Source organism: Chaetura pelagica, unplaced genomic scaffold (genome assembly GCF_000747805.2).
Source record: "Chaetura pelagica isolate M959 unplaced genomic scaffold, ChaPel_1.0 scaffold280, whole genome shotgun sequence".
Classification (NCBI taxonomy): domain Eukaryota; kingdom Metazoa; phylum Chordata; class Aves; order Apodiformes; family Apodidae; genus Chaetura; species Chaetura pelagica.
This window is the reverse complement of record NW_009951788.1, coordinates 303,382-315,634: the sequence shown is the minus strand read 5'-3', so window position 1 is coordinate 315,634 and position 12,253 is coordinate 303,382. Positions and strand designations below refer to the sequence as shown.

Genomic DNA, 12,253 nt, shown 5'->3' with positions numbered 1-12,253 from the left:
CTGGATACGGCAGCCGAGCCCCGCCGACCTGGTGCAAGAGCCCTAGAAGTGCATGGGTATCTTCAGGCAAAAATGGGAAGGGTTACATTGCCTAAATACGTGGTTACTCTGAGGTCTCTAATAATAATCCACGTCTGTTTGTATTTAGTGCGTAGTAGTTGTGACTGAGTCTTCTTGGCTGTCATCTGCATTACGTATGTTGCATGTACATAATTAGTAAGTATTTTGTAGGCATCAGATCTTTGCCAGTGCTAAGACCTTATTCTCTTCCATATATGTCTCTACAAAACATGTTCTGAGTATTTTTTCATCTTAGACACTACTGGCAGTCCATTTTTTCAGACAAGACAAACATTTACTGTTATCTAATAGACATAGACATTACCTTAAGCCTAAAGATAACACAGAGCTGTCAGCAGGGCCAGCAGAAGGTTCCCTCACTCTTCAGCCCCACTGCGGGTGGAAGAGAAGGGAGCAGGATTTCTCCTTTTCTTTCAATCCTGCTTCCATTCACATTACTGGAACATAATATTTAAATGCAAGGACTGCAGGGAGAGATCTGGCTTTGAAATGCAAAGCCCCATGAAGTTACTCATGCTGAAATTCAGTTATGTTGGTCACAGATTCAATTGTTTGCCAGAATTACCAAAGTTTAAAAAGAAATAGCTTAGCATGGAACTAAATGTGTAAGAACTTCTTCCCATATCCAAACACTGCAATTCAAAATCCAACACATTGTGTGCCACCACAGATATCTGCACTCTCTTGAATCCTTACCCTCCTGAGGAGGTCCCCCATCATCTGATCATTCAGCAGTTGTCTGGTAAATGCATTTACACATTTTCTTTATCTGCTCTTTCTAGCGTCCAAGATGAGGCTGTGGACAAAAGCACATTTAAGGAATGCAACCAGATTGCTTTTTACAGGTAAAGAGAAGAATTGTAGTGTTGGGTTGTTTGTATGTTTGTTTGTTTTTTTAAACTAGTAATACTAAAAGATTGAGGAAGTGGTTAGACCGATAGATTTTTAATAACAGCAAGTTCGATACTTTCAGGATTTATCTTTCCAAGAGAGTATCACCTGTCAGCAAGCAATAATCAGCATATTTTAAGAGGCAGAATCTTTACATCCAAAACCTATTCTGTTAAAATTCGAGAGTCAGTTCTCTCATCTGACAAAGCCCCAGCAATATTTTAACTATAGGTACACTCAGATGCAGATTGTTTCCTTGATGTGGATATTTCTTGAATATCTCAAATCAAAAGAATTCTCAATAGAAACCATTACTCTGTGACAGTAGCTTACATGATTACAGTCCTGTTGAACAAGTACTTAGGCCAGAATTCAGCATGAAATCTAAATGCTAGCTCATTGGTCTCACAAATCTAATCTTAAGCTTTGGTTCTTCTCATCCAGTTTCTAACTGTTATACCTCTCCTCCTTTTTTTCCTCCCATCCTCCATTCTCCTCTATCCCATGCTGCCTGAATGAAAGGAATGACAGCACAGTGTTACACCAATTAGCTAGTGACATAGTGAGTTTCAGTTTCAGATAGTAATTTCTGTTCTGTAGGAAATTATGTTCAGAAAACCCAAAAAAACATTTTGCCACTGGGACTGGGACTCCTTCCTCCTATCGCACTGGCACTTTCTAGCCTGTGACCATTTTGATTTAGCACATCTGATTTCTTAGCAGGAGGTTGCCACACATTGGCGAGCATCAGGTCCTGACTTTGCTCTGATTTAAAAACACATGCTTTATCTGATTACATTTGTGCAATATCTATTTGTAAGGTAAAAAAGTCAGTTTACTAATGAAGAAGCTTCCCTTTAAGATAGTCTCCAAGACACTTATCTTGGGCTCGTCAAGGAACATACTACAAACTATCAAAAGAGTCTCTGTTTCAGGGTCTCTGTGATATAACTCTGTGCTAATACTGTGTTAAAAACTCATTAGTCTGCAGGCTTGTTGAAAAACAGTTTCCTCAGTGCATATTCAGGAGGTTACACACTACAAACCACTTCATAACTGCAGGGTGTGGAAGCTGTTCACTGGGGGGGTGCAGGCCGAGCAGGATTTTATGACAGAAAATGAAAAACAGTTTGTTTAGCTTAAATTTCTAGAGTCACAGAAAGGAGAAGAATGTAACTGGACAACTGAGAATTTACTTGGACACTTGAATTTAGACTATTATTACTTTTAAAACCCTATAGAGTGGTGATGGGTGACCAGACCTCTCTTAACATCTCTTCCATAAAAACGTATGTGTGCTCCTTATTTTTCCCCGTGTCTTGAAGCACTGACAGTAATTGTATTTGAAAAAATTGACGACAAAATTATTAAGTAGACATTTCTAACAGTATTATCTCCTCTTGTGTGATATAAGCCACTACAGTTAGGGAGACCAAAAATTATTATCTGTCTTGACAGGCGTCAAAAACTTCTATGTCCTGGAAAATCGTTGTATCGAGCATTGTTGGATTCAGTCACGTTAAGTGATGAGAACATCAAATTCCAAATAATTCATGAGGAGAAAAAGGTGAGATTCCAGCTAGCATAAGAGGATGCTTATAGAAAGAGCAGTGAATATTATCAACAACTCTAATAATATTTGCAAGTTTTGAGATTCTTCAGTGATAAAGATACGATGCAAAGTATCAGCCTAAAGACATCCTTACTGGTCAGTATTTATTTGACAGCCTGAGACTGTGCAAGGAGAACAGGTATTTTACAGAACTTAAAAAAAAACCAAACAACTTTAATAACTATGAAAAATCTGAACATACCTATTTTTATCTGAAAAAAAGTATGTTTTTAATTCAGAGTTTTTACCACTATTCCAAAATAATAAATTCTTATTCTGTAATAGAATAACAAGATGTAAGTTCCAGCACCTCCTAGTCATACCTTTGTATTTCTGTGTTCACTCAAAAGGCAGTTTTTGGGGGAAAAGAAGTCTTCTTTTCATTTAAGAAGACAGCCAGGAAGAGGATTGTCTTCTTTTTCTCTAATTTAACAGCATAGCAGCTGGCAAATTAACTCAGAGGATAGGCAACCTAACTCATCCTAAGTTTATGGGAGTTTGGAACTACAGCTCTCTTCCATGCTGTAAGCATCAAACTATGTATATACTCTGCATAAATATATTTTCTGTTTCTTGTGAATTCTCACCACCTTTGGAGCCAGCACAGGAAAAGGAGCCTATTTTTTTGGTCTAGATTTTAAGGTAAATTAAAAACCAAGGCTCTGTGGCTTGGCAGACCATTTGGAGGTTTATAGAAAGATAACATAACATTTCCTAGGAAGCAGGATCTGGAATTCCAAATGAAACTTTTCTCTTTTGGCTACTCTCCCTCTGGGTTTGTGGCTTTTTCATTCTTACGTGTCTTTGGAGAGATCAAGGCTGATTGACTTTCATGTGGAGGGAAAAGATATCAGTCCGAAATTCTTCAGCCAGTTTTTTGTCTCACAGGAGTGATAAAGCAAGAAAAAAACAGGAAAAAATTGGACTTGTGATACAGGGATCCTCCATGAGAGTAAAACGAGACATTTTGTATGAGCTACAAGAGTGACTTCCCAGTTCCCTGAAGTGAAAAATAGCAAGTTACAGTGGGTAGGGGAGTATTATGCATTTTCTTTAGGTGTCTTTCTGACATAGTTCATCAGTGTCAGCATCGCTGTGAATACTAGTTAACACAGAGCACTGATATTTTTGCAAAAAGTCCACTTCTCAGTAGTATCCCACTCTTACATTGACAGTGCAGTAGTAAAATTGTCCAAACTTCAAGATTAGATTAGCATAATACTAGTTAACACAGAGCACTGATATTTTTCCAAAAAGTCCACTTCTCAGTAATATCCCACTCTTACATTGACAGCACAGTAGTAAAATTGTCCAGACTTCAAGATTAGATTAGCAGATTCCATGCTGCTTGTGGGGACAGCTGCAAAATGCTACACAGGAGAGGCTTTAAGAGTTTCTTCTCCAAAGGGGAGCAGTAGAGCTAGCTGGTGAAAATTCAGATGGGTTATGATTATTGTTCAGCAATGCTGAAGATCATTTGTTTGGTGATGTTGAGTTGAAAGTTGGGGTTTTTATTACTATCTGTTTACACTCAGGTTCTTCTACAAGTAGAAATTTGTGAAATACAAGGCAATATTTTTAGGCTTCAAATTGATGAGGCAGCTCCTCTCAGATCAAGATACAAAGTTCCCGATGTTCTTATAAAGGAACCTACCACCCAGAGGTAAGTGATGGGAAGATGATTTTTAGCACCTTAGTAACTTACACAGCTCCATTTACTGGAGTGTTTCCCCTTCTCCCTTATTTGTGCTACACTATAGTTGTATCTCTACAATACAAAGTTGTTACGGAAAGATAAACTAAAAATGTCTGTGGTTAATTTACTTTCAAAAAATCATGTTAAATACACAAGAAGAAGTTTTGTCATACACAGAAGAAACTTTTTGACCCAATCAGAAAATAGCCTATCTGTTGTGATGCTTAATTTTTACCTAAGGCATTACCAGTTCATGTGAAAGGAGTGCAAACTCTGGATAGTTTTCATGGCAGTTCTGTAGCCATCTGTTACAATGTGCAGTGGAAACCTGAACAGAGCAAGTATTTCTGGGGTTCTTTGCTTCAACATCATCTTTGAGGTTTCTACAATGTAGTGGATATTTTCAAGCCATCTTTTGTTTCAAATCGTTATTTAACTACAGTGGATTTCACATGCTGCTAGTTGATGTAAAGCTGTTTGTTGCTTTTCATTTGCCAGGCTCTTTATATCCCAGAAGGAGGCAGGTATTTTGGTGCTGTCAAGTCTTAATGAGGACTACAAACTTCAAATCACAGCAAACCCCTTCCAGGTTGAGCTACAGTCGAAGGGTGAGACTGTTCTGAGCATTAATTCCAATGGGTTGTTATATTTTGAACACCTACAACCACCTCCCAGTGATAGGTACAGTATCTGTCGCATTGTAGTATGTACTAACTGTGCTGTAGCTGAAGATAAACAATTCTATGGAATTGCAGTTTCTGTGATAGAAACTCTTATGCATTGAAATCTGTCTTCTCTTTTACTTCATACCAGTAAGTACAATGGTGGAGTTCTAACCAAGAAAGTCTAGATCAATGAACTGCAGACTGTTTTAATCCCTTGCACCAGCCATTTACAAGAGGCTAACCATGTTCTGTAACCATATTCTGCCCTATTCTGTAAAACACTAGAGTATCTCAGTACACCCAGTCTTTCTTGGGAATGAGTGATGGTGGTATGTTGAGCTTACTAGTTTTGTTTCCTTTTATGACTAAACTTACTCTTTAAGTAAGTTTTATTCACCATGCTAGCTTTTGAATTAAGTTGTGTTAAACTTACAGTATGCTACACAACTGCAGGATTTTACAGGTCAGTCCCACTGCCATGTACTGGAACGGTGAGAAGCCACAGTGCAGTGCACGTCAAGACTGAAAAAAGAGCATAGCAAGCATCAATCCTAGAGAGCATTATTTCAAAAATGGTCATTAACAGAGAGCCCATAACAGAGAATAACAAATGAGTGAGGAACTTCGGGGCGGATAAAACACTGATGCAGGTAGAAATAAATATGAAAGTCCAAGAAGTCAACTCAAACATGGATTGAATGTTATTTGAAGATGCCGCATATTAAAATGGGTTGCCAGTTAGAGCTTGCAACTATGACATCTATTTTCAGATAAGCCAAGCACCAAAACTCTTACATAACATATAAGGCAATGCATAATGCTATATTGTCGTGGTTTGGGCCTAACATGACAACAAAGAACCAGCCCCATGGCTGCTCACTCAAAGTCCCCCCCACACACACACTGGGATGAGGAGGACAAAGCCCAACTAGAAGCTCATGGGTCAAGACAAAGGACAAAGAAGGTTCTTCACCCATTAAGGTCCCTGGTAAAACAGACTCAACTTGGGGGAAAAAGTAATAATTTAATTTCACACTAATCAAACACACCCAGGACACAGACACACACACAGAGCAGGGCTTGTATATGTTACCCACACCCCTCCCTTCTTCCTGGGCCCAAATCCCTTTGTTCCCAGTTTCTCTCCCTCCTTCCCCCCAGCGGCACAGGGGGACAGGGGATGGGGTTTAGAGCCAGTTCGCAGGCTAGTGGTTCCTGCTTCTCCTTCCTCCTCAGGAAGAAGGATTCTTTACAGTCCTTCCCTGCTTCCCCACGGGGTCCCTCCCATGGGAGAGAGTCCTCCACGAACCTCTCCTTCATGAGTCCTTCCCACGAGGTCTGGAACTGCTCCAGCCTGGGCTTCCCACAGAGTCAGGGGCTGCTTTGGGAACAAACTCCCCTGGTGCTGGGGTCTTCCACGGCTGCATATCCAAGTCCACTGACCACAACATCCAAGTCCAGTGGCCAAGTTCACCCCTCCTGGTGCCTTCAGGGAATGTTCCACCATGCTCCTCCATGAGTGCAGGGGCACAGCTGCCATCTCGCCATGGGTTGCAGGGAAACTTCTGCTTGGGCACCTTCTTCCCCTTCTTCCTCAGCAACCACGGGCACTGCTCAGTCTCTCCTGCTCAGCTCCTTCTAGCTGCCTGCTCTGCTCAGGTCTTACATCAGTTATTTCGTATGTTAATCGCTGAGGTGCAGCTATTGTCTCTAATGGCTCCCGAGCTTCTCAGTTTCTTCCTGCGGCCACCGGTGGGGCCTTTCCTCCACTACAAAAGCGCATGCCGAAGCAGCACATACTAATTTTCTGTTTGAAATCCTTCCGTATGTTAACAGTAAACTGATTTTTTCTGTGTATTTTTTTTTCCACTAGAAAATCTGCAGCAGAAAATGAGGAGGTAGCAAGGGATTCCTCTAAGGTAACTTAAGTTCACTGCAATTCCAGCATAAATATTTTATAAAGAAGAGAATTGGCTCAGTAGAATCATATATTCATTTCTTCTGGTACTATGTTTAAAATCATAGTTTAACCACTCTCCAGTGAAATGCAAAAAAAGCCTTTATATTTCATATTGAGAATTTTGCAAATTCATAATTTAATTAATGTTTATGTCTTTTACCAGACCTGTAGAAGGCATCAGGTAGATCTAGCTCAGTTTGTATTTTTTTCCCCATGGCTTTTTATTTAGAATTTCTTTCTCCTTTGTTCTCTCATTTAATTAGGAGTAAATGTGTAAAAGGGAGTTTTGTGCCAATAATTGGTCGTTTTCAAACTCCCTGTTTGTTGCAGAGAGAATTTCAAGAGAACAAGACCTGTTTTATAACAGTCCAAAAATATGCCTCCACATGCCTTCATGCTTAATACAGAAGTAAGATCCTCTCTGAAATAACACCAGGTCCTGGCAGAGCATAAAGGCACATACCAGTTTTCCCAGGAGGCTGAGTTATGTCCATGATACAATTTTAGCCTCCTGTAGAGCAGATGGCTCGTCACTGCACCATCCTGTTATAAATGGCAGGAGTTAAGCTGCCTTCAGCATACTTGTGTCTGAACTCTTGAGTTCAGTGCCCACCTTGGCAGAGTCAACACAGCTGCAAGGGGTCATGTCCACTTGTTCTGGGATGAATGTATAAAGTAAAACCAGGAAAGGCTCTGCAGAAAGTGGAAATTTTAGGGCAATGAATGGCAGGGCACAAGGCTCAAAATTTGAAGTAGCCTAAATTGTATTAGTTAAAGACACAGGACTGTGGAGAGTCTGGAAAGTTTTGTGGCTGTCTGGCCTGGTTTTAGGGAGTGGGTTTTTTTATTCTGTTCTTATAGGTTTTCCTGTTTGGTTCCATCCGTGCAATCTTAGCATTTCATAATCGTGTTCAACATCCAGAGAAACAACATTTTTTACATCATCTAGGTTCCCTTTCCCACAAAAGATTGGACCAGATCGTCTTTTGAGGTCCCTTCCAACCTGGGCTATTCTATCATCCTATTATTCTATCCAAAATCTCAGGTCTTACTTTTATGCTGTAGCAGACTGTGTGTGTGCTCCACTAGCACATCAGTTCAGCATAAATTCCTGCAGCAGGTTTTTAGTATTTATGGTAAGTATATTTGGAGAATGATAAAAATTCCTCTGGTCACCCTGGGACCACTCCTGAAGCTCAACAACAAAACCAGGGGAGATGAGACCTGAAAGCTTTGATACTTAGTAGTATAATTGTTTTCTAAAATAAAAATGCTAGAAATGAAGTCTGAAGAGAGAAGGAGAAGGTGTTCACACAGGCTTTCAACATTTGCAGCTCCATTCTTCCAGTTCTGCTTCAAAATTATAGTCAGTGAGAACATAAATCCACCCCGAGAGCTGCTGTACTCACTTGGTGCAGGAGAGGCCTGAGGGAGGAGGGCAGCGATGAAGACGATGGAGAGGGACACTGCAGAGACCTTCATGATGGACAGAGATGAGCTGCAAGGGCAGAGTCTGGACCCGAGCAGATTCCTCCTGTGTCTGGTGTGAGGTGCTGGTTTGGTCCTTGCTTTTTATGGGGACAGTTGCCCCGTGAGTCAGATTTCAAGGCAAAGGGCCTGGAGTGGAGTTTCCAGAAGGCAACAGAGCTGATGTCACACCACCTTGGCCAAGTATATTTGGAGAAAAAAAAAAAAAAAAAAGCAAGCAGCAGTTAACAGTGTACAAATCTTGTTAATAAACATATTTTTCTTAGAAAATACATGGGCTGAGCAGTTGCATTTGCCAGTCTTAGCTATTTCTGTATATGCAGGAGAAACAAGAGGATCTGGGTCTCTGGGAAGAGAAATTTGGCACTTTCTTAGACATCAAAGCTCATGGTAAGTCTCAGTCTAGTTCTGAAAACAGCATTGCTGCTTTGTATATACCTGTATTCATTCATATTTCTGTCTGCTTTCTCTTCAGCTGCTTGTCAGTGTCTCGCTCGCTCCTTCTTTTAACCTGCCTATCAGCTGTCAGTGAGGGTAACAAATATGACAGAAGTACTGGAAATATTAATTACATTTCTTTTCAGGAGGAAGCATATTAAATGTGACCCATTTCATCAGCTAACTGTGTGCCATTTCTGACATAGCATAGCCCTATCTGCATTGGCTAACTGGTATATAATGCTTTTTTTTTTCTTTTTCTTTTCTTTTTTAGTACGAGCACTTAAAATTGATTTTACTTGTAGTTTATTCTTACGACATATCAGAAATCACAATATATGAACATTAATAATGGTTACAGACCAACTCTTTGTAAATGAGGGACTACAGAAGGAAATAGTGAGCAGTCTTAAGGGATTAGAAAAAAGTTATAGAAATGTGTAGGTCAATAGCTCAAATAAAATTTAAATTAATTACCAAAAATGTATGGCCATCTGCTGTATGTCCAGTTGTATTCTACATTAATTGAGTTGTTTAGCTTTGTCCATTACCAGTATCATGCAGACTTTTATAGCAACCAGCACTACCTGCAGCTGCAGGAGGGAGAGGGAGGTCTGAAAGTGCTTCCTTTTGGTGACAGGAGCTTCTTCAGTTCACAGTCAAGACACAGAGGGCTGGATCGGATGTATTAGGCTAGCATCATGTTATTTTTCTGTTTCTCTGTGTTGGAGTAATAAAGTCCACATGGTCAGGTACTGATCCTGAGCCACTGCTTGTCAGTCTACAGGATCTCTTGGTCATCTGCCGAAATTTGCTCTGGATTCAGTAATGTGACAAGATGATATCACTGGCAAAGACTCTTGGGCATGCTACTCCTCTGGCTGAGGCTAAAGAGAAGAGCAGTAGAAAAGAGGCAACTGACTCTAAAGTCAGAGTGTGCTGCAAAGCTTGGCTTGTAGGTGCTGGGATAGAAAACAGGAGGTAATTTTAAGCAGTTTCCCTAGAATAAAAAAATGACCCACTATTACGTGTATTTTTTTTCTGTCAATGTGAATAGTTTTATTTTCTTAAGCAGATAAAAATCAGAATATCTACAATAAAATCTGTTTAAAACATTACCTATATAAGCACATAAGTAATAATGAAAGTAAGGTTGAAAGTTTTGGCCTTTTCTCCCTGGTGACCAGAGACAGGACAAGAGGAAATGGGGTCAAGTTGCAGCAGGGGAGGTTCAGTCTGGATATTAGAAAAAACGTCTTCACAGGAAGAGTGGAGAGGCATTGGAACAGGCTGCCCAGGGAGGTAGTGGAGGCACCATCCCTGGAGATGTTAAAAAAGGGGTATATATGGTGTTCCATAAGATGATTTAGTGGTTACGGGTTGTAGGGTGGATGGTTGGACTTGATGATCTTGAAAGTCTTTTCCAACCTTGATGATTCTATGATTCTATGGAAGTGACTGTGAAAGACCTGATGACTAAACCCTGCTTTTTAATACGAAAGACCTGATGACTAAACCCTGCTTTTTAATACTTTCTTTTTCAGTTAGGTTTCTCTGCCCTGTTACTTTCAGCTAAGCCTGAAGATGGATCTTTGTGGTCTTCTCTTTTAATGTTATTCCCACAGGTCCTAGTTCTGTAGGTATGGACTTCTCTTTACATGGATTTGAACATGTTTATGGATTACCACAACACACAGAAGCACTTCTTCTCAAAAACACCAGGTAAAGGTGGCAGATTGCTAGTGAAAGCAGTATAATTTTTTGTAGAGGAGAGCTATAACATTGTCTTAATAATTTAATGCAGAGAGCAGTTTGATATGTAGTTAAATGATACAGCAAACTCAATTACAGTCCCTGTCCATATGGAGTGAGTTGTTCTAATTTCCCTTTCCACTCTGCACTTCCATAAATGACACCTTCTTTCTCGGTTTTCTATGCAGTTCTTTTCAGAATTGCATAATTGGTCATGTTGAAGCTGAACTCTTAGCAACCCCATGGTAGGATGGGACAGTTCAGAATTCATATTTTAGGACTGAGAGCAAAGGAGCAGTAGTCTCACTGGCAGCAAAAATGTTGCTTGATTCAGATGGCTAGGACCAAAAAAGCAGTAATCTACACTGTCCACATTTCAGGTCTGGATGCTAAACGAAAGACCATAATACAGAGCTCAAAAGACCATAATACTGAGTTATATAAACACTGAGTTTAGTGGAATGGCAATAGAGTTAAAATTGGCCTAGTGCAAAATGCTTACATACAATAAAAACATGTTTGTTTGTCCTAGTGATGGTGATGCCTACCGGCTTTATAATTTGGACATCTTCGGCCACAAGATACATGACAAAATAGGCATTTATGGTTCGGTGCCCCTTCTCTTAGCACACAAGCCTAACAGAACTTCAGGGATCTTCTGGCTGAACTCTTCAGAAACACTGGTGGATATTACTACAAAAGCAGTAGCTGAGGTGAGAGTTGCTTACTTTCCTCAGAATTTAATAATGAAAGAAAATACTCCAGGGCAGGGCCAACAGCAACATGACAACAGTATTGGAGGTTTATCATTTGCTCCATAACAAAGCCTTGTCAGTCTCTTCCTCCTGACCTCTCTACTGCTAAATTTGTTGATAAGACCACTGAAAAGAACAAGGAGATGACTCCTTTCACAAGTCAGTTTGTAGAACTTGTATCTTAATAGGTCTACAGATATGGCAGAGAGGAAATATGTAATGTTAGAGCAGATAATATCTATATAGGTGGATGTAGCCAGCAGAAAAAAGAGTGGACAAAAATCCCGACAATCTCTTGAATCTGAAGAATTTTTCTGAGTTGTTAAGTTCTCGGAATTGCCACACATTTCTGTTTAGCAGAATGTAATGGAATATAATTGACCTTCAGGAAACATAAAATGTTCAGGAAAGGAACTCACTCAACTCTTAAAACAAAAACATTGTTTTAAAATTGAATTATTTTAAAATTGAAACAGTGGGGAAAAGAAAATCTTGCTTTATTCTGCCACTTCATTATGTGGTTCTTTATTACTTGGGGTGATACAGTTATCTTTATCTATATTACTCAGAGATCATGTAGAAAATGTGTAGTTTTTAATTACAAAAAAACTTTTCATTACTCTTCCCATCATTACCCATATTTCCTCATTATCTATTACTCTGCATATTGTATAAGCAGTATGCAAGGTCAAGGGTTTGTGAAGGATATATAAGAAACATTCAGTGTGCATTCCTAATACCTGCTGGGTATGTGATAGTGAATTTGTTGGGTTTCCATCTCTGCTCCATCACTGAACAAAAGTTTAGTAGAGAGAGAGACTCATTTTTACCTTGGTTTTCTTCAAAGCACATGCCACCTGGATCTGCAGCAACTGGTAAGCAGAGGGCAGTGCCTCTAACTGATGTGCGCTGGAT

The 12,253-nt window shown here is 39.8% G+C and overlaps 2 protein-coding genes across 2 annotated transcripts in view; one reads left to right on the top strand and one right to left on the bottom strand.

Annotated features, from left to right (window-relative positions):
* The window catches only part of TMEM87A (transmembrane protein 87A), a 23,907-nt gene extending 23,716 nt beyond the window's left edge, over positions 1–191 (bottom strand). Inside the window, exon 1 of the mRNA XM_009998096.1 lies at positions 108–191. Coding sequence (XP_009996398.1) covers positions 108–191 — 84 coding nt within the window. The remainder of the gene's footprint in view (positions 1–107) is intronic.
* Positions 192–203: 12 nt separating this feature from the next.
* Positions 204–12,253, top strand: part of GANC (glucosidase, alpha; neutral C) — a 26,878-nt gene continuing 14,828 nt past the window's right edge. The window contains exons 1-10 of the mRNA XM_009997990.1: positions 204–216; positions 752–926; positions 2,431–2,539; positions 4,120–4,247; positions 4,779–4,961; positions 6,819–6,864; positions 8,717–8,783; positions 10,457–10,553; positions 11,116–11,296; positions 12,186–12,253. The exon at positions 12,186–12,253 is cut by the window's right edge and continues 80 nt beyond it. Of these exons, the coding sequence (XP_009996292.1) occupies positions 204–216; positions 752–926; positions 2,431–2,539; positions 4,120–4,247; positions 4,779–4,961; positions 6,819–6,864; positions 8,717–8,783; positions 10,457–10,553; positions 11,116–11,296; positions 12,186–12,253 (1,067 nt within the window). The remainder of the gene's footprint in view (positions 217–751; positions 927–2,430; positions 2,540–4,119; positions 4,248–4,778; positions 4,962–6,818; positions 6,865–8,716; positions 8,784–10,456; positions 10,554–11,115; positions 11,297–12,185) is intronic.